Source organism: Adelges cooleyi, unplaced genomic scaffold, assembly GCF_023614345.1.
Source record: "Adelges cooleyi isolate 19-005CV unplaced genomic scaffold, UGA_ACOO_1.1 ACOO_flye_CR_arks_rails_tigmint_CR_PRNA_9, whole genome shotgun sequence".
Taxonomy (NCBI): Eukaryota; Metazoa; Arthropoda; class Insecta; order Hemiptera; family Adelgidae; genus Adelges; species Adelges cooleyi.
Window position 1 is genome coordinate 7,333,017 of NW_026096579.1, and position 22,500 is coordinate 7,355,516.

At 30.7% G+C, this 22,500-nt stretch overlaps 3 protein-coding genes across 5 annotated transcripts; 2 read left to right on the plus strand and 1 right to left on the minus strand.

Annotated features, from left to right (window-relative positions):
- Positions 1-10,524: 10,524 nt before the first annotated feature.
- LOC126847073 (E3 ubiquitin-protein ligase synoviolin B) lies at positions 10,525-15,751 on the minus strand. Of its 2 annotated transcripts, none has more exons than XM_050587098.1 (13): positions 15,595-15,751; positions 15,336-15,500; positions 15,174-15,266; positions 14,831-14,983; positions 14,716-14,764; positions 14,410-14,640; positions 13,726-13,825; positions 13,476-13,621; positions 12,951-13,370; positions 12,515-12,577; positions 11,722-11,911; positions 11,187-11,294; positions 10,525-11,044 (listed from the first exon to the last, which is right to left on the minus strand). In XM_050587098.1, the coding sequence occupies exons 2-13, from the start codon at positions 15,495-15,497 to the stop codon at positions 10,912-10,914; spliced, it is 1,848 nt and encodes a 615-aa protein (XP_050443055.1). In that variant the 5' UTR covers positions 15,498-15,500; positions 15,595-15,751; the 3' UTR covers positions 10,525-10,911. The 2 variants fall into 2 exon arrangements, with proteins under 2 accessions (XP_050443055.1, XP_050443056.1); XM_050587099.1 differs by having other exon boundaries at positions 15,336-15,530.
- Positions 15,752-16,058: 307 nt separating this feature from the next.
- LOC126847072 (tuftelin-interacting protein 11) lies at positions 16,059-20,967 on the plus strand. Its single transcript, XM_050587097.1, has 12 exons — positions 16,059-16,381; positions 16,743-16,965; positions 17,200-17,356; positions 17,431-17,524; positions 17,579-17,783; positions 17,848-18,037; positions 18,109-18,324; positions 18,459-18,709; positions 18,789-18,985; positions 19,664-19,885; positions 19,981-20,273; positions 20,345-20,967. The coding sequence occupies exons 1-12, from the start codon at positions 16,273-16,275 to the stop codon at positions 20,594-20,596; spliced, it is 2,409 nt and encodes an 802-aa protein (XP_050443054.1). The 5' UTR covers positions 16,059-16,272; the 3' UTR covers positions 20,597-20,967.
- A 330-nt stretch (positions 20,968-21,297) lies between these two features.
- LOC126847077 (uncharacterized) lies at positions 21,298-22,460 on the plus strand. Of its 2 annotated transcripts, none has more exons than XM_050587108.1 (2): positions 21,298-21,702; positions 22,092-22,460. In XM_050587108.1, the coding sequence occupies exons 1-2, from the start codon at positions 21,544-21,546 to the stop codon at positions 22,266-22,268; spliced, it is 336 nt and encodes a 111-aa protein (XP_050443065.1). In that variant the 5' UTR covers positions 21,298-21,543; the 3' UTR covers positions 22,269-22,460. The 2 variants fall into 2 exon arrangements, with proteins under 2 accessions (XP_050443065.1, XP_050443064.1); XM_050587107.1 differs by having other exon boundaries at positions 21,304-21,702; positions 22,077-22,450.
- Positions 22,461-22,500: the final 40 nt, after the last annotated feature.

Consider the following 22,500-nt stretch of genomic DNA (forward strand, 5'->3'; position numbering starts at 1 on the left):
TTATCATAAACTGCGCTGTGGCTATCAAAACATTGTATTTTTGTTTAACCGTTAATTTCTACTGAAACAAAGCTATTGCACCAATAATACATAATATTAGAATAGTCAAGGTGTCAGATCGGGTAATGTTTTAATGTTTTTTTTTTTGTTTATACATACAATTAGCTACCGGATTTATAAATTTTACTATGCTTATTTCATTATACCATGTTAACTATATTTAAAATTATAAGGTCATTTATAAAACACATTTTTCTTTGTTTTTTTATTAAAAAATATTTCAATGATTTAATAAAACATCATTTAATAATAGCCAAAACTGTATTTTAATATAAAAATTATGTTTTAATTTTGGTAAAATAATTCATCGTTGCCATTGTTTGTCCGTGGGTTTTTATTTTCTATAGAGCGTATACTTAAGAGTTAGTTTTAGTTCTATAGAGCTGTTCTAAATAATCTAAATACCCTTGCGACAAACCAATACTTGTTTAAACTACAAGTTATGAACAAATGAATTATTAATTATTTACCCATGATAAATATATGTTGTAAGCGTTATAAATGGTTAATAGTATGCTTTACATAAACAATTTGAAGAATTTAAATATCGTGTACATTATAAAAAAACATGATTTAAGTATTAAAATAACAAAATACTAAATGAAAATAAGTTATTAAAAATATTATTTTTTTGACATGTATGTGTCAAAAATGGTTGGGGGTCATTCTAAAAATTTGCCCGAAACGTAACGCTGGATGTCACACTCGCCGGCGTTACGGTCTTCGGCCAGCATCGTGACTCGTCGGGCGGCGTCGGTGGCGGCAGCGTTTACGCCTAGGCCGTCCGCCGTCAACGGTGGCGGGGGCGGCTGCAGCGAGGGTGGCTGAACGTTACCGAGTATATAATTATATAATATTAGAGATAAGGTACTAGAGACAAGAGATAAGATAATAGAGATACTAGATAAAAGATAAGAGATTAGATAAATACCAAAAGTACCAGTCCTATACATGTATATTAAGAAAAATACATATACTCATGTACTTCAGTGCAGCGGAGGTCATGCCCACTTTTTTATTTAAAAAAATGTACATTTATAAAAGCAAAAATGTTGGCCACTTTTTTTAAATTAATTAATTTATTGTCCAATACGGAACATGCCGAATTATTGTGATTCAACAATAATTTGATAATAATTAACATTTTTATACGGAACACAAAAAATTATGTGATTTTTTGAAATGGATATGTCTTTTGGCGGGGGTCATTAAGAAAAGCTGTGCGTGCATCATGCTGAACGTTACCATAGAAATTATGTGCGTGTGGCGCGATCTAGCGGTTGTTTTTTGAATGAAAGCGCTCATAAGCGAATATTTTACAGCTTCGAATATTTTACAAACTCCATTTCAGTTACTTTTTCCCATTACAGTACCTTTTAATTAGTCTACTACCTTAGCCGGTCAAATTGTGGAGAAACGGCAGTGTTTTGAGATAATGGGTATGAAATATGTAGTTCAACTATAGCAAAGTACAGGGTGATTAATTTAACGTAAGACGTAATATTTAGATAAATAATTTTTACATTTATACTAGAATTATTAATGTACAATGTTTTTTTTATATTTTTTACTTTCGTAAGCGACTTAATTATTGTACATCAACAGTTCAGCAACTTACTGAACAATACCTATATTTTGATAATTTTTATGTTTGTCTAAGTTGTCGGTCGATAAATTTATTAATCTTATTCGTATCACGACAAAAATAGTTTCTAGTATTTGTTATAGATTACACTTTTCAAATTATATATCTTAAATCTAAACAATTTAGAATGTACAACAATTTTAAAATTTCGTTCGTCCTTGCACTCATACAACGAAGAAAGGTATAGGCAAACCAAACACCAGCTCAAGTCCAGAACCGGGGCTAAGAACAAATTGCAAATGTCCATATGATAATGGAATGCAATTACGATTTACGGGGTGAGATATTTAATCGGTTTTAATCGTTTTCGATTTATGTTATTATGTTTTTATCTATATGTTACAGAGGTATCGTACTATGTTAAAGGTAATGGGCAAATTGTCGCACATCCATTCTATTGTCGGATTGACAGTACTGGACCCAGATGAATTTTACCGAACTCTGTTGACATAATAGTTAGTGTAGTTGCATCTTGCTGTTGTGACAAATAATTACACTTGTCAATAACACAAACCTGCGACCATAGAATCCAATTAAATCTTACCCCGTAGTTCCATCCCATCATCATGGGAACCAATTGCATCTTTTTCATTTGCCCGATTCCAGTCTGTGGATTAAATAAATGACTTACAGTCGTTTATAATCTAATGTCTATAAAACCTCCTTCGTGGGCGATATATTTAAACCACACATTCTCCTGTTACATTTTCTACTTTTGTAAAGGCAAACGCAATTAAAATGATTAAATTGTTGTACAATCTGGACCGTTTAGGTTTAAGATTTTATTGAAAATGTACTATTTATATTGTGTTACTCGTGTTTCAATACATATTTATTTTTAAGTACGAAAACGTGTTTAAAATACAAAATTTAATCCGTTCACTTTTCCATATAGTACAAAAAACATGTGTGTCTAATATCTATATTGTGTATTTTTATCACAATCAAACAATGAAAACAAATAATTAAAAAAAGCAATGCCTTACAACACCTTCGAAAGTTTAAAATTTACCAAAATCAATTGTTGGTTTGCAATTAATATGTTTTCAAATACACGTGTCACTGACGTATATTTAAATCTATATTTAAATCTTCAAATTAAGACTCATTAATCAAAACTAATAAATTCGACTAAGAAAACGTTGGATTTAAATGTCTAAACATTTTCAATAATTTATCATGTACGACGTTGAGCATATGTTCGAGGTAAACGATTTTGTGTTTTGCATTGTTCAGTTGTCAGCTACACAGTAAAAATTGTACAGGTATAAAATATTCGAAGGCATTCTAGTTTTTAGTGTACATCGCACAAGTCGCACAGTACTCTTCGATACAGTTTTAAATCTTAAATCCAAAACGACTAACAATGTACAGCCATTTGATAGTTTCGATTTTAATTGGGTTCGTCGTTACACACATACCAAATGGATCGAAGGTAAGCGGCGCAGGTGAACCGCCAAAGGCGACACCACAACAAAACGACCTGTCGAAAAGTTTTTACAGAGAAGAACTTTGGGAAAATTTGTGGTTTGCTAAAGTCGCCGATGGAAAACATTGGGAGGATGTACGAGACCGTTTACTGAACCGACGTGCTAGACCGGGAGTTCCTAAGAAGGTGCAAATGATACCCGTGATGATGGGATGCAACTACGGGCTACTAATAAATTGGTTTCTCTCGTTGGCGTTTGCTGTAATCGAGGAGTGTAACGCTTTGTCGGTCCACGGACATGGTACCACTAGCACCTGTTGGAATCGACTCGCTGATTGTCTCCGCAAAGGTTCGTACACAATGTTGGAGCTGATGCGAGCATTGACGTACGTCCGACATCATGTCAAAGACCCTACCGATTTAGAACTGTTTTACGGCACCGTTTCGAAGATCTATGATTTTCTCACGCGGCGAAGTGTAGTGGAAGTTTGTGCCAAGGAATCGACCTACATCGAGTCGTTAAACGATCTTATCCGTTCGTCGCACGACTTTTTGATCGATAAATGCATACCAGAATACGAACGGATCGTTTTACAAGAAGTCGAGAACGAGCGCGAGGCACGAGAACCCACAACATACAGCTACGAGTATTATTTAGGAAGAATGGATTCTTACATCGAATACGTGACCGTTCAATTGACCGAATTTGGTTTTTGCTTCGACCACGTCACGGACCAACCCGATTTTAAACCAGACAATGCAAAACTTCAAACAGAATGATATTCAATGTTAAAACTTAAATGTATGTATGCCATGAAAATATTCCACTTATATAGTTGACAATTTTATAAATTCCAAATTTGCTTTCAAAATCTCAATATTATCATGTACATTTCATTGATTATGACGGCATACAGCAAACACATAGTTATATTAACATAATGTTACAATCTTATATTTCCTATTTTAATTGTTTAATAACTTTTTTTGCGTGATTTTTATTTAATAACTAAAATTAAGTGATTTCCAAACACCTAGATTGTGAATAGTGATTTTTCTCTATCAGCCAATCTTCAATTTCAAAAACGCACGTTTGTTAATCCGTATTCAATAACTTCATGTCCACCATAATATTTGCTACTGAATATGATGTATGTAAAACCTAGAAAACATATTTTATTATAACTATAATAAATCCGTAACAATAATCTGTATTTATGTATCCATATAAAACAAATTAGCAGAGAACATATTTATACTGGCTTATGTAATCAGTTAATTTATTCGCCAATCAACGAGATTGGTACTCTTTTTCTTTTGCAATAAATTTGGAAAAACTTCACCAATCTATGCTTATGAATAATACAACATGCTCGGAAAACTTACACACAAAAATAATTTCAAATCGATTACTTTTGTAGGTGTAGCTCTAATTTTCAACTGATTCGCATTATTCATCGCCATCGCGAGCAGCAGTAATTTTTTACATCGAATCTCCAGTGCTGTCCAGTTACAACTGTATAATCCAAAGTTTAAACCATCTCTCTAAACCCAATGAAAATTGTTTATTCATTATAGGACGTTTATATAATATAACCTGTATTACCGCATCGTTCATAAGATCCGAAAAATACAGATAAATAAATAACTGCCCAACGAGGCTGATGTAAGTGGCAACGAATTGCAGCAGTCCAAAAAAATTAACAGGATGAGTTACAAGTAGGTACCTGAAAAAAATTAGCAAATTCGTATTATTGTCATATAAATCATTCCAGATTTTTCGGTAGCAGTATCATTGATTTTATATAGAATAGATAAACGATAATGTGTATTGTTCAATGTAGAAGCGGCCACGGTGCAAGCAAAAAAACTGGCCCTTAACGAGCTGGGACTTAGAATGCTTTAAAAAGCATCAAACTCAATCCTATTATTACAAGTCGAGTTTCAAAAGTAGCAAGTCCACAAAATGTGTTTGAAATCTTCCTATAACATAAAAAGCTATACTTTTAGTTTAGTAAATTGAAAAAAAAAACAATTTTAGTATTATAATTTGAAAAGCAACTAAATATATTCAAAGTAATTTTAAAAGAATATTATATTGTAAAAAATATAATACACCTAATTATTTAATTTGCAAGTTGTATTTTAGAATCTGTATGTCCATAAAATGTGCAAATTAAATAGTAAGAGTATTATATTTTAATATAGTTTTGATTACATTTGTTAGACTTGCAAACTAAATACCTAACACAATATGCTAATATAATAGTTTTAAATTAATTAAGTTAGTGAATCAAGTTAATTTATGACCATAGAAACCAGGGTAACCATAACCATAGTAACCATGATAATTATAACCATTACCATGGTTACCAAAGTTATTAAGCTTATGGCAATGGTTACCATGGTTATAAATCAACTACTTGCAAACTTTTAGTATAGTATTTTCGATAAGATCAAACAATGGTGGTGGGGCGTGGGCCAAGTTCAGGTAAGTCCGATTAGGACACGTTTTAAGGGTTCATTATGGGTGATTCTACATTTTCTACATAAAAAAAAACAAAAAAACTAAAAGGACATAAATTAAAAATCTGAAACTAATATAGGATAAAAATGAAATGATATAATACCAATGCGATGTTACATGCACATGGTATGAGTGCACCAGAATAAGAACCAATATTTACAAATGTACTGAAACGAAATGCGGAACAAAATTCTCTCATGTGTCTAAAAACATATTAAACAAGATACTTATAAAATATAATATATTAGGTATTAACACTATTTTTAGACAAGACGTAATAAATATAAGCTTACAAATACACTTTTTGGCAATATGAAATTGTAGTTATCAAATCCTCATAAACTTCGCCATCTATACAAACAATATTAAAAAGGTAAATTTAATTTAAAACGAAAATAGAATATAAATCATAGGTTAGCTGTTTGTTAATAGACTTCGAAATGTGGTACAGAGAACAGCACCGAACCATTGTATTTTAAAAAATATTGTAAATAGAGAGTAGTAAAACATTTGACATTAGCATACAAAGTTAACTATTGATATTTGATATGTAAATAATTATACCACTTACTCGTTTTGTTACTGCCACGACCAAATTTCATAATATCGGATACTATAATTTTATATTGGATGGTTATCGCCAAACAAAGTGAGCAATAAAATATATCATAAATAAAAGTGTAGAATGTAATGAAAATTAAAAACGAGACCTCAATTATATATATTAAATAAAAATATCTGTTGTAGGATGTCAGAAACCGGATAGTAAAAATTAATGGCATTTATAGCTGTTGAGCTATTCGAATCGTTTTTAGAAATTGTATAATAATTATAAAGAATTGGAAAAACAATCCATGAAAGTACGGTGGAAAAAATCAGTATCCAATAATAAAAAAACGTTGCAATTAGTTTTTTGAACCTCAATATAGTTTCATTATCCAATCGATCTTGCTGAACCAACAAAGAATCAGTACATGAGATATCTAATATGTTCAAAATGTTATTAGCCTTTCTGATATTACTGCAACACTTTTTTGTATAGCTACAAAACCTAAAATATAAATCGTTACTATTTGACTTAACCTGTAACTGTCGGTATTATGATTTTTTTTATATTTGTATGAGAGACCAACAAAGCTGAACAAAAGTATTATGATTGAGTATATGACTAAAATGAAACTAATTTTTGGCCATTGTTTAATAAACCACACGAATAAACATAACCGTTTTATGAGTCCGTTGTCAATCACTGCTTCCTTTCTACCATTCGATAAATCCACCATGGTTTCTTTTGTGCCTGAAATAAAACCATTGTATCATTATTGTATAATTTAGTAATAAGTAATTTCATACTAAAACCGAACCCATTATATTTAATAAATTTTTTTATGAAATTACTGGAAACAGTTTTACATATCAGTGTTATTAATTATTGTGTATACCATTATTTTACTGTATTATTATGTTACAAAAACGATTTTTAAACGAATTATTTGACGTTAGCGTTTAAACTTTATTGATTCGAACCAAATAATACTTAACAATAAAAATATATTATATTAAAGAAAAATAGCACAATTACAATTATAAAATGTGAACAACTCAATATCTCACTGGGTTTAATAAATAATTTAAAATTTTTTTTTCATTGTGTTTTTATACAGTGCGATCTCAATTTCTCACAATTTTTTTTTGTTTTTATTCCCTTCCCAACTTAGTTTTTTTGGTAGTAACTTTTGAAACTTAAATGGTAACGCATACACTTCATTAATTTTTTTAATAGAGAATAACATACTAAAAACTTTGACTGGTCGATAACCAGTTTTGGAAAACTATTTTTAAAGTTAAACGAGTTTAAGTTAGGGGAAGTGTGGTTGGGAAATACGCACAGATAAAAATAATATTTCACTCCCTTCCTCCTGCCTTGATACTTCAAAAATAGTTATCCAAAACTGGTTTTCGACCAGTCAAAATTTTAAGTATATTAATCTCATTTTAAAAAGTTATTGAAATGTATGCGTTGTTACCATTTAAGTTTCAAAGTTTGCTGTGTTGGGGGGAGGGGGGTAAAAAAAATGGTGAAAATCACATTGCATAAAAACACTATGTGAAGAAAAAATGTAATTTCTTATTAAACTCGGAGAGATATTGAGTGATTCACGATAAGTTGATCACCTTGTATTATTGTATTTAGTAATAGTTTAAATAGTTAAACTTATACTTGTGTGTAATAAGTGATTATCATATAATTTAGTAATTTAATTTTTTTGTGAAATTACTAGAATCAATTTTACATTTTACTGTTATATTGTTAAAAAAAAAAAGTATAAATGTTTAAAATATAAGGCGTTCTTAAAAAATCATTACAGCGAAAGTGAAGACGAGGACTATCATGGCCTATTTTTTCATTATTTCTTATAAAAAAAAAATCCCATTTTCGAAAAACCAGAAAATATAAAGTACACGAATTCCACATTGAATTTGTTTTAAGAATTGGTCGTTGCTCAAGTAAATAATAATAATAAATAAATTGATGTTAAAAACAATAATATATACAACCTAATCCTAACCGAAAATTGACAAAAAAAATCAAAAATAATTTTAAACTATAAATTATTTCCAGTACAAATTCGAATGGAGAGACAAGAATGTCTACAAAAATAATTGCGAATTATTAATAAATTTAAATACATACAGTTTATTTTGTATTTAAGTGAGCTGTTCAACCGGCTATTGGACACAAAGTGCGGCACTCTGTTTCACTTTACTCCATCGCGTAATTACAACAGTGTATTTTCCTTGTTATAGCTCCAAATGGCTAATGCTAAAGGACATAGCAGGCGATTATAGGCACTTAAAATATAATAAGATGGTCCGAATAAATAAAAAAAATTCAAAAATACTAAAGGCGATTGGCGAAGTAACGCCCTCAAATATTACCACACACTTAACCCTTACTCGGTCGCGTGGGGTCTAACAGAACCCTTTGAATGGGTCCTTAATAGGCCTCTTTGATGTACGATCAATCAAGGGTTAAATATTCCTTTTGAAGTGACTTTGTTTTCCTAATGACAAAAAATCTATGTCATACTTCCACTTGCACAGTGACTTCCGCTTGTTATCAGTTTGTAGTAGGTATATTACCTATACTTATGATGACCAGGTATAAAAATCTAAAAAAAGGTACATTTTTAAACCTAGCCTCTCCTCTATCATAATTGGCGAATGTGTATACTTTTCTACCCATTTAGTAGCCTATGCCATATCCCATAGGTCATCTCCATCTGTATATATTTTTTTTTTGTTATCTGATTACTCTATTAGGTATATATATTTCCATTACCAGCTATAAAAACTCAAATGATTTGAAATTACAATTGCATTATAATAATTTGAAACTTAATGCATTGGAAATTATAAGAAATATTCTAATGTATATGATTATTGAAAGTATTTATATATATATATTTAAATTAATTTTTAAAGGTAAAAATACCAAGTATAAAATTAAAATTATAAGTACAAAACTTTATTAATATGCTTCCTTCGTGATCAAAATGTAGATTTAATTTTAACACAATAAAAGAGGTACAATAAAAATAACATAATAAAGAGTAACTTAGTATCCGATTTTAAAGTTTTAAACATTTTATTGCAATTTTCATCGGAGTTTGTAAAAACCAGCATTATATTATATTTATATTGTATTTATATGCATTAACACTATTGATAAGGATAAATGACACTATAAAGGACAATGCATCAAAAAAAAGAACTGTCCTACTAAAAAGAGTACGTCTGGTCACCATACTTATCCATCATAAAGTATATATTGCTTGTTAATTTCTTTCAATGGAAGACTCATACAAAATTTACTCTGACGTGTCGTATTCGGACAATTATTCAGTTTATGTGCATCAAATTTATTTATCGTTTTTTTTATTTATTTTTACATAAATTATTAAGTTAGAAATGTCTTTTTTCTTCCACTATTAAGCGAGGAATATATTATTTAATAACAATTTTGTAGTAGGTATGCCTTCCACAGTGAACAGGAACCACATAAAAATGGATAAAATTATTAGTTATATTTCTATTGTTTGAATAGTTTTTTTAATCTGGATTCAGCGAAGAAAATCCAACAAATAGATGTATTTAAAAAAGATCGATTGAAACATATGAAATTTTAAAAGAATGTAAATTCAGTGAAAAACTGTTTATATTGAACCATTAAATAAGGAATTTTTAAAATCAAGATTCTTAATGGTATTGATGAAAATCACTATTTGTTACTGTCGAAAACGATCTTTATTTAATATATTATTAATTAGTAATTAGATTGGTATAATAACCTAAAAACGGAATTAAAATAAAATATTATGTTTTAATCCGTTTTGATAAACAAATCCTTCTTTTTTTCAATACCATTAACTTTTATTTTATTCTTTGTAATATTTTATATAAAGAATAGTAAAAAAACAATGTATTTTTTTTTTAATTTGTATAGATAACTACACCACAATTGTTTCTTTTTACACTTCTAAGACTTTTGTAACTATTAAATTATTGACAACAAAATCTGAACTTGAGTTAGTGTTTAACTAGTTATATGGACTTGCGAATAATAGTTTAAAAATAGAAAGTTACTTTACCCGTCTTTGTCAAAATCACAACCACTGGAGGCCGATAACACAATAATATTAGACATTTATACATGTATTTTATGTTTTTATAATTTCACACATAAACCTTAAGAAAAACAAAAAAAGCTTTTTATACATAATATAATTTAGCCGAAACTCAAATTAAAAAAAAAAAAAATAATGAACAGCTTGCTTTTATATTTTGTTTAAACAACAATAATAATTAATAACACCGTTCTTGTTTTACCACAATACTACTATTTCTCGTTACAAAATACTATTATTTAAATGATATTTTCATTATTATAAAATGACTTGCATCATAATGATCTCAAACAACGATTGAAAATGTAAGTAAATAATAAAATTAATAAATAATATATTTACAAAAAAAACATAAAATAAAATAACCTTAATCACAGCATAATGTAATAGTTTAATTAAGCCACATATTTTGTGAACCACCTGTACAACTTATGACAAAAAAAAAATATATATCTCATGAAAAAAAAAACAGTAAAAGATGAAGATAGAATTATTTGTCATTAGAATATAATATACCAAAGTAAAATAAATACATATTTCGGCTTGTGTAAAAACATGGTAATTACGAAGTGGGATTGGTGAATTTTTCGAGTCTTTTTAGTCGAATGATTCGTTGCTGTTCGGTTTCTTCAGGTGGTTCTTCTTGGGTTTCGTCGTTTTTAGAATCAACAGCCCTACCGCTACTTGTTTTAGCTCTATAAATTTGAATAATTGTAAAGTTAATTTAAAAAAAAACCGGTACAGTGAGGTCGGGACATAATAGAGCCGGGGAGATCACTGCTCTATAATAAACATTTAAAATTTAAAAATTTTATAAATTTCTGTAATAGATCATACCCATCACTACTGCTAGTAGATGCACTGCATTCTGTCGGACTGTCTTGCTTTGACGCTTGCTGTTCTCGATTCTGAGCGTTACTACTGGTACTAGGTACATTATTTACTCTACAAAATTTACAACATAATTACCACGTCAGTTTTTAACATGATTAAAAAATGCCATACTGCCACTTTGATTAATAAAATAACTATATCATTTCTCAAGTAAAAAAAACTTTCATTAGATGGCAGAACATGTTACAGGCAGACGGCAGTTGTCGAGCTGCCCGAAAACTATTATTATTGACGGTTAAATCTTTCCTTCCCGACCCAAACTTAATCTATAGTTTTTAAAATATGGTTTACATTTAAACTATTATTAATGTACCATTGTAACAAAAGCAAATTTGTCAAAAAAAACCAAGCGTTTTGTCAATTCCTAATTGATTTTCTACGTAGTGTGTAATTACGACTCAATGTTGTAAAATGAGAAACGTGCACAAGCAAACTTCAACATAAAAATAATAATCTGTCAGCTATTTATAAGCTTTACCCGGCTATTAGACAGGCTGAAGAATAATGGTTCATCATAACCATAGCCGCGTCCAACATGGTTTTTATGTCTGTCACGTATTTGAGGCGGGCCAGACACGCTTCCCTAGTGTTTCCTTCCATAATTCGTAATTCTTTATCAGAAAGGGCACTGAGGTTGTCAGGCACGGGCGGCGGTTGAATGGCGGCAGCTAAAAGAAAGTTTCGACCAAAATTAGAAGACTAAAATACAACTATTACTAATTATTATGATGGTACAACTAAGATTGTACAGTTAACAACAATACACTGAGAAAACACTATTACGTTTAAATTTTTACAGTTGCGTACATACACAGGAAGCATTCAACTAAAGCGGCTATCACAAAAGACCTTTTTTTTTTGGTCGGAAAACAATTTCAATTAATTGTAAAATCTTAACAACTGTTGAAAATTAAAAAAATAAAATAAAACTGACCTTAGAATTTTGCCTCCTTCTAGACACTTACTTAGGTCTACTTGTCATTTGTTTGAATGAAATATTGATAATTTTTATCATATAATTAATCAGAATATTTATCTTTAAAACCAATTTCTAGACCTTTTAAATGATTGATAAAGAAATTATGCTGTTAAAAGTAGTAGGTGAGTTTGTGAGATAACTTGTACAATTCTATTTTGTCTTGGATACACCACATATACCTTTAAAATTGCTGTTCAGTTCCTTAGATCGAATGTCCACAATGTGTTAAGTATAAGTAATGGCCAAGTACTAATTCTGTTCAAATTTAAATTATTAAAACATTGATACTTACCACCAATAAACGGCATGTGTAGAGGATTGAAGGGCGGTACAGCTCCAGAGGACGACTGGTTGTCTGTAAATAATTTTTTTAAGTAAGTTTAAGTACTATAAATAGAGAGAACTGACTATTTTTAACTAATAAACTGTTTTCAACGTCTACTACTGACAATTTTTTTGAATATTGACTAATTTGGGGGAAGGGAAAGTCTGACCTAATGCTTACTACAAGAGACAGGTGACTATTTTTCCCCTAGACAGACGTCTGTCCAGAGGAACAAACCAACAGTGGCCGAGATTCGAACCAGCGACAGTGTGTTATTACACTGCCGCCTTATCTCACTCAGCCACGCACCTGTCTTTATATATATAAAAAAAAAAAAAAATGTAGTTAATTACGAAAAGTCACAGATGATTGAATCAAACATTACGATAAATTAAAATTTTACTTGAGTTAAATGCAACAGCCGGAGTGTGGTTTGTAAATGAAGTCCAAAATTCGTTTGGTAGTTGCCTTCCAGTATCTCCATTACTATTATTAGCGCCAGAATTTGTTAGGAATGATCTAAGTAAATGTTCATAGTTTTGTGTGCTAGATTCGGGCACTGTGTTAGCAGACTGAGATGATGATGATGCCGCATTGTTATGATCGTCTGCATTAGCTGTAGCAGTCGATCCAGATGCAGCAGTGGCCGATGGGTCCGTTGTCGTCGTGGGTCTAGGCGGAGGAGTCGCTGGGTTATTTGCTGAAGGCGCAGGAGTGGAGCGCAATATATCCAATCGACATGTAGGACAAGTTTGATGTCTCTGGAACCAGCTGCGTAGACACGACGTATGAAAGATGTGGTTGCAAGGCAATTTTTTCGCCGCTAAAATGAGGAGCGAAATATTTTACAAAACAAAACTTTAATTTAATTATCTAATTAGATAAATTCTACTATTTTCTGGATAAGTTAATGCAATATCTAATGTACCAGTGTCGGTCATGTCCTCACGACATATGATGCAAACGTTTTCTGTCGTTTGGAAATCCTCGGCGGTAGCGTCTGGATACAGTGTGTTCATGTTATGTATAGCTTTGCGAGACAACACTAAGTCTTGGAACACTTTTTTGAAATTCCTTCATAAAATAATATCAAAATGGGAAAATATTATTTAAAACATTGACGAATATTTGTAAAAAATATTGCAGTTGGTTTCAAAATAGTAAAAAATCATAGTCACCTTAATGTGTGATACATCGGTCTGAATGCAAACAACGGAATAGTATAAGTGCGTACCATGATGGCAAGGAATATTACGTACATGACAGCTTTACAAAACCCTAGGAAAAAAAAACAATATAAATTGTTAACAAAGAGTTAATGTGAGGCTACACAAGTTGGTCAGTTTGATGTTAATTTTTTTGACTAAACTTGATTAACAAATTTGATTATTATTTAAACTATTTCAAACAAAATTTGTAATTTTCAATTTAACTATTTAAAAATATTATTTAACATTTTTTTTTTAAAAGTATTTATTATATTATTAATTCTTATAGATATTTATTTAGCACATAAAATAATTTTTCATTTGAAATATACTTTTATTTGAATGTTTCCCATAACTCATTATTTTAAATAAAAATGTATTTGATTACCTATAGCATTTCAACTATTATTTAAATATAAAAATTATTTAGAGTTGAAATAATACATTTATTTAAACAAATTGGTCCAAATAAAAATTAAATTGAATTAATTATTTGGATATTTGTTCAAATAATAAGATCTACATAGAAAAAAACTTCTGAAAAACCTGATACTTGATATGTTATATTTTGGTCAAAAACTTGTCTTAAGTCTGAATAAAATAATTTCGGATCAAAGCCTCGGGTTATAAAAATCAAGACAAAAAGATACTTGCCAATGAAAAATTCCAAGTACAATAAGAGCACAGCTTTGTTTTCCCAAAACGTATCACTGTGCACATCTAATGCGTGCAAAATATATTTGACTGCAGCATTCATGGCTAAAGTAATAAGTAATGCATACTCAAAGCCGAAAACTAACTGTACGGATGGTCCTTTAGTAATAGTTGTAGTGTACGCGTCATGTACAAAATATATATCAGCTATTGTCAAAAGTGATAGCAAGACTATAATATAAAAACAACATTAATAACAATAAAAAATATATTTTTTTTTTTACAAATATTTTTATGATTACTTACACCAAATGCGGATATGAAACAGGTATGATATAACGGGAGTGCGTTCCATCTGTGAAAAACCAGAACATAAGACAATAGTATAAAATAGATACTCCATTAATTATTGTACACTTACGTAATCTACTCGATCTTCGGCAAGCCAATGAAAACATTTCAAGAAGAGCAGCAAAGTAAACAACGCCACAAATTTTGGGCTCAAATCGTCTTTGAATATCGTAAACGCTAGACAGGTTTCTGTGATGGCGTACCAAGCTTTTTCGATTAACCGCTGCATATATACAATCAAACATATTTATAACATTTATTTATATGATGTTCTACGAATGTAGAATATCCAATATAACATAATACGACTTGAAAAAAAAACCTACGAATAGGTCACATTTAAATCATAAAATATTTTAATTATTATCATTGAGTCGTATTAAGTTGTCAAGATAGTAGATAATTATTTTTACTTCAGTTTCTGCTGCACGTAATGTACCAAAAAATAACTTGCCAGCTAATTTGCCTAACAAATAGACCATTACCAATGCTTGCACGTATATTACCTAAAAACCAAAAGTCACGTAATTAATGTCAATATAGCATACTAAATATATTTTAAGCTGAATGCGTACCGCCATGCTCGGATTGGATTTGCATATGTATACAACGGATGGATAAAATTGCTTTTTTTGACGAAAGGCGTGCACGATCACGCCAGATGTTACGCCGACGCTGACCGCTACAGCCGTAATGCTCTTTATTTTAGCAGCAGCAGCTGCTGTTGTTAAACTCATGATCTGAACACAGAAATTAGCAATGACATAAAACTGAATTAAAAATATGGAAATATCGTAATTTTGCTGCAACAGTTTAAAACTGAGCTGTACTTACTTCGAAATATGGTTTCGACCAAAAACTCGGACAACAAAATAATATATTATTTAAACATTAGCATTACACGACCTCATAAAACGCACAACAAAAATAGCAAAATATATATTAAAATTTAATTGTTAACATCAACATTTTCAAGCGCACGTCAGTAAATTTTATCAATTATCGTGTCAGTAAATAACACGATTACGAAGAACATTAGGTTTCAGGTAAAGTGAAATCGAGCTACCAGAAAAAATACAGGTATGCCGATAAATCGTGATGACCGCAAAATGGCTGCCGGGCGGCCGTGTAATTTTTACGGGACAATACCGGCGGCCATATTTTTGCCAATTTGACAACACCCGTGGCCGACATACCTATATGTTTTACTATTATAGACTTATCGATCTCGGTTTTGCTTGTTATTGTTGTTGTTGTTATCACTATCGTTTTAATGACAAGTGTTATCAAGAGTGACCGGAATTGATAACAAAATTTGTGAAACTACCGAGGACGGTGAGACGTGAGGGATCAGTAAAGTAACCGAAAGATGAAAAAATAAACTATTTAAATCAAATCTCAATCCAGTACTTACTTAATACTATTATTATTACAAATTAATTGAAAGTCTTCTAAGTGTTACGCTACATCGTGTTTTCGAATTTAACTAGACAGTCGACGCAAACCATCAAGATGTCCGATGACGAAATGGAAAAATTCGAAATCACCGATTTCGACTTGGACAACGAATTTAACATGAACAGACCTCAAAGACGATTGACTAAAAATCAAGCCATTTATGGTAGTATAAAAACGTTTTTTATAATATTAGGTTTGCTTAATTTGAATTCAAGACACTTCTCTGTATTTTTTTTTACATTTGTTTACTGTCGTCAATACAGTAGTTAAAAGTTGATCAATTTCACAACCTATTCTTTTATCTAACTACCTCTTACACATTTAATTATGTCTCATACATTCTATTAAATAAAACATTTATACTAAACCTCCTACAAGAATTGTATTAGTCCAAAGCATCACCCGAAAAAAGTTCAAAAGTGTTATTAGTTTCTAGACTTTTTGGACTTTACCTTAATATTTATTTAAAGTAATTGACAAATTTGGTAAACAGCTAATTTTAAATAATATTATTTGGTTTATAGGAATTTGGGCTGACGAAGAAGAGCGCGATGACAATGACGATGTGCCATCGGGTTTTGGCGGCCGAGGAAGAAAAGATAAAAAATATAAACAAAACTATACTGCACCAGTGTCTTTTGTGGCCGGAGGTGTTCAACAATCCGGTAAAGATAAAAAAAAAAAAGAAATAAAAACCGAGGAAAAGAAAGAAGAATTTGAAAACCTAAACGTTAATATATCTTCAAGGTTTGAATATTATAATTAAAATATATTTTACTGCATTACTTTTGAATATATCCGTGACGAGTTCAGTCTTATGCCGATGTTTATAACCAATCGCAGAAGTTCATTTGTTACTGTTTTGTAACAAGTCCAATTGGTGATATATTCGAAAATAATGTACCAAAAATGCATTAAAGCGCAGAATAAAAATAAATATTTTTTTATTATTAACAAATACACGTTTTTATTGTTGTACAGCGATGAAGAAGATAAACCATCATTTAGTTTTGACATTGATCAAGAATTAGCCGGTTTACGAAAAAAACGTGCTAATGTTAACCCGTCGCTTATGAACAAAGGTTTGGGTGACTGGGAAAAACACACTAAAGGAATCGGCGCAAAACTATTATTAGGGGTAAATGATTTTTTGTTTGAATTTAACAATTGATAATTATTTTCATTAATAATTTATTTTTGTTTACTTTCAAGATGGGTTATCAACCAGGACACGGTTTAGGTAAAAAACTTCAAGGAATCACGGCTCCCATTGAAGCAAATTTAAGAAAAGGAAGAGGAGCAATCGGTAAGTACAATATTGTATAATATGAGCTCTTGATTGCATACGCCTCAATTTCAGGTGCTTACGGGCCAGAAACAAAATCCAGGCCGATGAAACTAGATGGTGAACAAATGTCAGACAAGTCCAAAGACGATAAACCAAAGGCCACAGTGTCCAAATGGAGAAAAAAACTCAAGGCAGAAAAAACGCAGTATATTTACAAAACAGTTGAAGAAGTTATCGAAGAAAGTAAACATCCAGGACAGAGAAAAAGAGAATTCAAGTAAGTGGATATAAACTATTGGTTTGAAATGTCAATATGTGAACTTTTGATGTGATAACTTTAGTGAACTGAGCAAAGTGAAAGTAATTGACATGACCGGACCGGAACAAAGAGTGCTTTCAGGATACCACGCCATATCGGGTGTGAGAAAACCAACCGACCAATGGGAAATACGAAAAGATAAAAAATTTTCCAATTTCGATATGCCCGAATTGTTACACAATCTCAATCTTCTAGTCGAAATGGCAGAACAAGTATGGGAACACTATTTTGAATTAAATAATAAATGCATAGTTTAGAACATTATCTGATTGTTTTTTTTTAGAATATCATAACAAACAATCAAGAACTGTGCAACAGTGAAGATCGGCTTATTGTCATCGAACGAGAAACAAAAAAGTTGGAAGAAAATATACATGATAAAACCAAATGTATCCAGTCGCTCGAGAAAATGTTAATTATTATGCAGGAACTTGCCGAGGCTTTAGACAACAATGTATTAAATAGTCAAGAGGCTATTAAAAAATTAACTTACATGAAAGTGAGTTTTTAAAACATATTTACCTTTAACCTAATAAACTCTTTGGAATCTACTAGTTCAGCTTTGACCAGCTCCAACTTAGTAATTGATGTGTGTCTATTTAATCACCCACATTTTGTTAAAAATTATTTTAGGAAAACTATTATCCTGATTATCGTCTAAATGGGGGTTCAGTTTTAGCTTCGTCTATTGCTCAAATATTAATAAAAGAAAAACTGTCCGCTTGGGATCCGTTACAAGATCCGACAATGCCTTTTGACGAACTCAACAAATGGAAAGAACTGTTAATTTTAGATGAACCGTGTGCCGTCGGAACACAGTCAAGTGATGAGTTTCAAACTCTGATTTGGCAAGCGTGGGTTCCTCAAGTTCAAAAAGCTTGCGGGTAAGTTGATCGAATATTGACCTTAAAAGTATGCAAGTATATAATTTGACATGTACTCATATATTTTAAATATGCACAGGCAATGGAAGTGTAGGGACTTTAATTGTATGCTGAGACTTATCGAGCAGTCAGTTGAAGTAATACCCAGTTGGATAGTTATCCAAGTTTTAGAGAGCATGATATTACCCAAAATACAAACCGAAGTAGAACAGTGGGATCCCTTAACTGACCTCGTGCCAATTCATGTATGGATTCATCCATGGCTGCCGTATTTAAGTGAGCAGCCGATGTAACTGATTACCAGTGTGGTCCTTATTTTGCTTATAGAGGTAACATGTGCTGCCAGCCATGTAGAACAAGCCTGGGAATTTTATTTAAATAAAAAATTTAAATAGTAAATAAAACTGTTTTTATTTGAACAAATTAAAAAAAATATTCAATTTTAACTATCAATAATTTGAAAAAAAAAAAAAATGAAAATCATACTTTAATAAAAGTATTATTAAAATAGAAGTTGAAATAATAAAACTGAATAATTTAAGGAATGAATAGGTTATTTTGCTATGGAAAGAATACATTTTTTTGTCCAAAATAAATAACAGAAGAAACAAATTGATTTAACTTAATCTAAAATGAATACTAAAAGCAGTCAAGTATACTTAAATTTTGGTATTAATTCCAGATGCCTACAGAAAATAAGTTGAGTAACATCAATGTAGCTAATAATTTATTTTTCGTTTTTAAATAAGTGACTTGTGGAACACGTATTAACATCAAAATTAAGATCTGAAATTTTTGTTGGCCTATTTTTTTTTATCTATGTTGAACAAACTTTACCCCATTAAAATTTCCACTTAACCCAAAATAAGGACCACCTAATCGCATATTTATAAACCAAACTTTTTTTTTAAATTATAATTTTTTTTTTTTAATATTTTTTGTTTGTTGTTAAAGGCAAACACTTTGAAACCGTTGTTTATCCTACTTTGAGACAAAAATTAAGTGTAGCGTTAAACGCTTGGCATCCATCGGATAATTCAGCTAAACTTATGCTCCAACCTTGGGTAAACGTATTCCAACAAGGTCATATGGAAGCGTTCTTAATCAACAACATAGTTCCAAAATTACAAGCAGCCCTCCAAGCATTCGTAATCAATCCACATCACCAACAATTAGGTACAAAAAAAAAAGATACCAAATATGCCTTATTCAAATTAAATTTAATCAAACCTAACAAAGTAGTGCAATAATAATTATGTCTCGTTGAACAGACAATTGGAATTGGGTGAACACGTGGGTAGATTTACTGCCTTTACCCACTTTGGTGTCACTGCTCGAACAGCATTTCTTCCCTAAATGGCTCAAGACACTTACTATGTGGATAAATATGAACCCGAACCACGAACAGATTAGTAACTGGTATACCGGCTGGAAATCGTTAATGCCCGCTTCTATTGTTGAACACCCAACAATCAAGGGACAGTTCCATGCGGCTTTAGATATAATGAGCCGAGCGGTCGGAGGACCTTCGATGCCGGCACCGCCACCACCCCCTACGATTCACGTAAGTTCTTGAAACTACCCCATATGAATTCTGTGTCACCTAACTAATGAGGTACAATTATCAACTTTTAGGGTGGTCTAGCCGAAGCTGTACGAACTGCGTCACAAATGCCACACGGTTTCAAGGAACTCGTGCAAAAACGGTGCGAGGAACAGGGTATTTTATGGATGCCTATGCCGGGTCGCTACAGAGAAGCAAAACAAGTCTACAGATGTGGCGGCAGACTACAAGCTTACATTGATCGCGGAGTTCTGTTCGTCAGTCAGGACGGCACAAAATTCTTACCAATGTCTGTACAATCTATGCTTGAAATGTGCGATTGAAGTTTTGTCATTTCAAATTAATTAAATTTAGATAATTGTAGTATTGTATTGTATTTTTTTTTTTTTGCAAAATGTTTATATGAATAAAACAGTTTTTTAATATAAATTAAATGTAACTATTTAGTTTTTATGTTCTAGCCGTAAAAAAAAGTGTATATTTATGAACCAATGCTTAGTGATTTTGCAATTTAAAAAATTACAATTATCTACAAATTGTCTTCATGGTGTATGTATTTTTTTTCCGAAACAAAATTAATTCTTCACATACTGGAAAAGAGAAGCTGCCGCAGCTAGCTTGTGAACGATATAAAATTTCTTGAACAGTTAAAAGTTCTTTTTTTTCTATAGAACAGACCTAAATAATTTGTATATTTGATGTGAAAAAATAAAAATAATTTGATTTTTGTTATTTTAATAAAAAATAATAAACAGTTTTATTTGCATTATTATTTCCATTTTTAGTTAATAAATTCCCTGGTTTGTTCCAAATTGTGTACTTCATAATTAATACTGAATATTTCATGTAATGTACAATATTATACAAAATTATAAAATTAAAAAAATGTATTATTAATTAGGGTCTGTTTAAGACAGATATATTATAAAATATAAATTATATTTTTGTCCCTTTGTTTTTTATTAGGTAGGCAACCTATATTTTTTATCTATTAACCTTATCAGTTATCAGACATGTTCTTTAATTTATTCTTTGAAGGTATTTGGATTTTAGAACTTGCGTCATGCTTACAAACCAAAATGTTCAAATTCAAAACCAGTTAATCAAAAACTTTTTAATATTTGTTTGCTCTTCAAGTTTTAAACAACAACTGTTTGCTTGCTCGTGAGCTATGTCTTATCACTATTGATAATCTATTAGTTTTTTACACACAGTTTCTAAAAGGATCTATGTGTATACGTAAAACTTGAAGTGAGCTAGTGAATCAACGATGGACATAGACTCGTCTGATACAGAAGAAATAGTAGAAGAAAGCTACATTCAAGTCACGATGGACAACCCCCAAGAGCTCAACATGTTAAACATCAACAGTAACGTACGTGTCGTCGGAATAGATACAGAGTCTCCAGTTCTACAAGTTCAAAACAAAGTAAATTTATGCTATAAAATTAATACTTAAAATATTAATAATAATAGAAGTTTTTGGCCACAATGCGGCATAGTAGTTTCATCAGGTGATACGCTGTGCTAAAAGTCAAGCTTCATCTGTTCCTGCTTTATCTTGCAAGGCATTTAGCAGCAGCAGCCTATGCAAACCAAAATAACCCTTTAGCATTACTTGCTCAGGCTTAAGTAAAAACAACTTTTTTAATAACTGCAAACATATTTACTTATAATTTTGTTTATATTCAAAGAGTGTTACAAAATTACATAGTATTACAGTTAAAAATGATAAAAAACTAGCGCTTTACTGATTACCAATAGAACTTAATGTATAAATTTTCAATTTTTTTCTCACTTTAGATTTATCATTTCAAGGAATGGAAATGCGTACATGGCACGGCTTTGTTTTTTGAACAACTCAAAGAGAAACAAATTATCGACCCGTTGTACGACAACAGATGTGGTGTTCAGTTAAAATACATCGGTTCCACTTGCAAGTGCTTGGAAATGACGAAAATAGAAATTCCTACCGAACCGTCTACGAGTAGCTAAGACAAGAGTAAAAACGTATTTCTACAACATATCTGTAAGTCTTAACTACACTGTATCACTTCTATTATTAACTAATTGAACAAACATTGTCATTCCCAATATTTTCAAATAGAAACTGTTTTAATAATGTATATATATTATTAATGGTTATTGATTTTTTATTCATTAAATATACGTTACAAAATATTATACAAAGTTTAACTGTTTATAATAACCTGTTAAAAAATAATAA

Bases quoted from the DNA above. Each gene is read 5' to 3' on its own strand.
- LOC126847073 (XM_050587098.1), bottom strand. From the start codon at position 15,497: ATGAGTTTAACAACAGCAGCTGCTGCTGCTAAAATAAAGAGCATTACG. The intron at 12,578-12,950 runs GTAAAATTTTAA...AATTATTTACAG, and splicing joins GGCTGTTGCATTTAACTCAA to ACAACCAGTCGTCCTCTGGA. The intron at 11,912-12,514 runs GTAAGTATCAAT...ACTTTCTTTTAG, and splicing joins ACACATGCCGTTTATTGGTG to CTGCCGCCATTCAACCGCCG.
- LOC126847072 (XM_050587097.1), top strand. From the start codon at position 16,273: ATGTCCGATGACGAAATGGAAAAATTCGAAATCACCGATTTCGACTTG. The intron at 18,710-18,788 runs GTAAGTTGATCG...AAATATGCACAG, and splicing joins CAAGTTCAAAAAGCTTGCGG to GCAATGGAAGTGTAGGGACT. The intron at 20,274-20,344 runs GTAAGTTCTTGA...ATCAACTTTTAG, and splicing joins CACCACCCCCTACGATTCAC to GGTGGTCTAGCCGAAGCTGT.
- LOC126847077 (XM_050587107.1), top strand. From the start codon at position 21,544: ATGGACATAGACTCGTCTGATACAGAAGAAATAGTAGAAGAAAGCTAC. The intron at 21,703-22,076 runs GTAAATTTATGC...TTCTCACTTTAG, and splicing joins TTCTACAAGTTCAAAACAAA to ATTTATCATTTCAAGGAATG.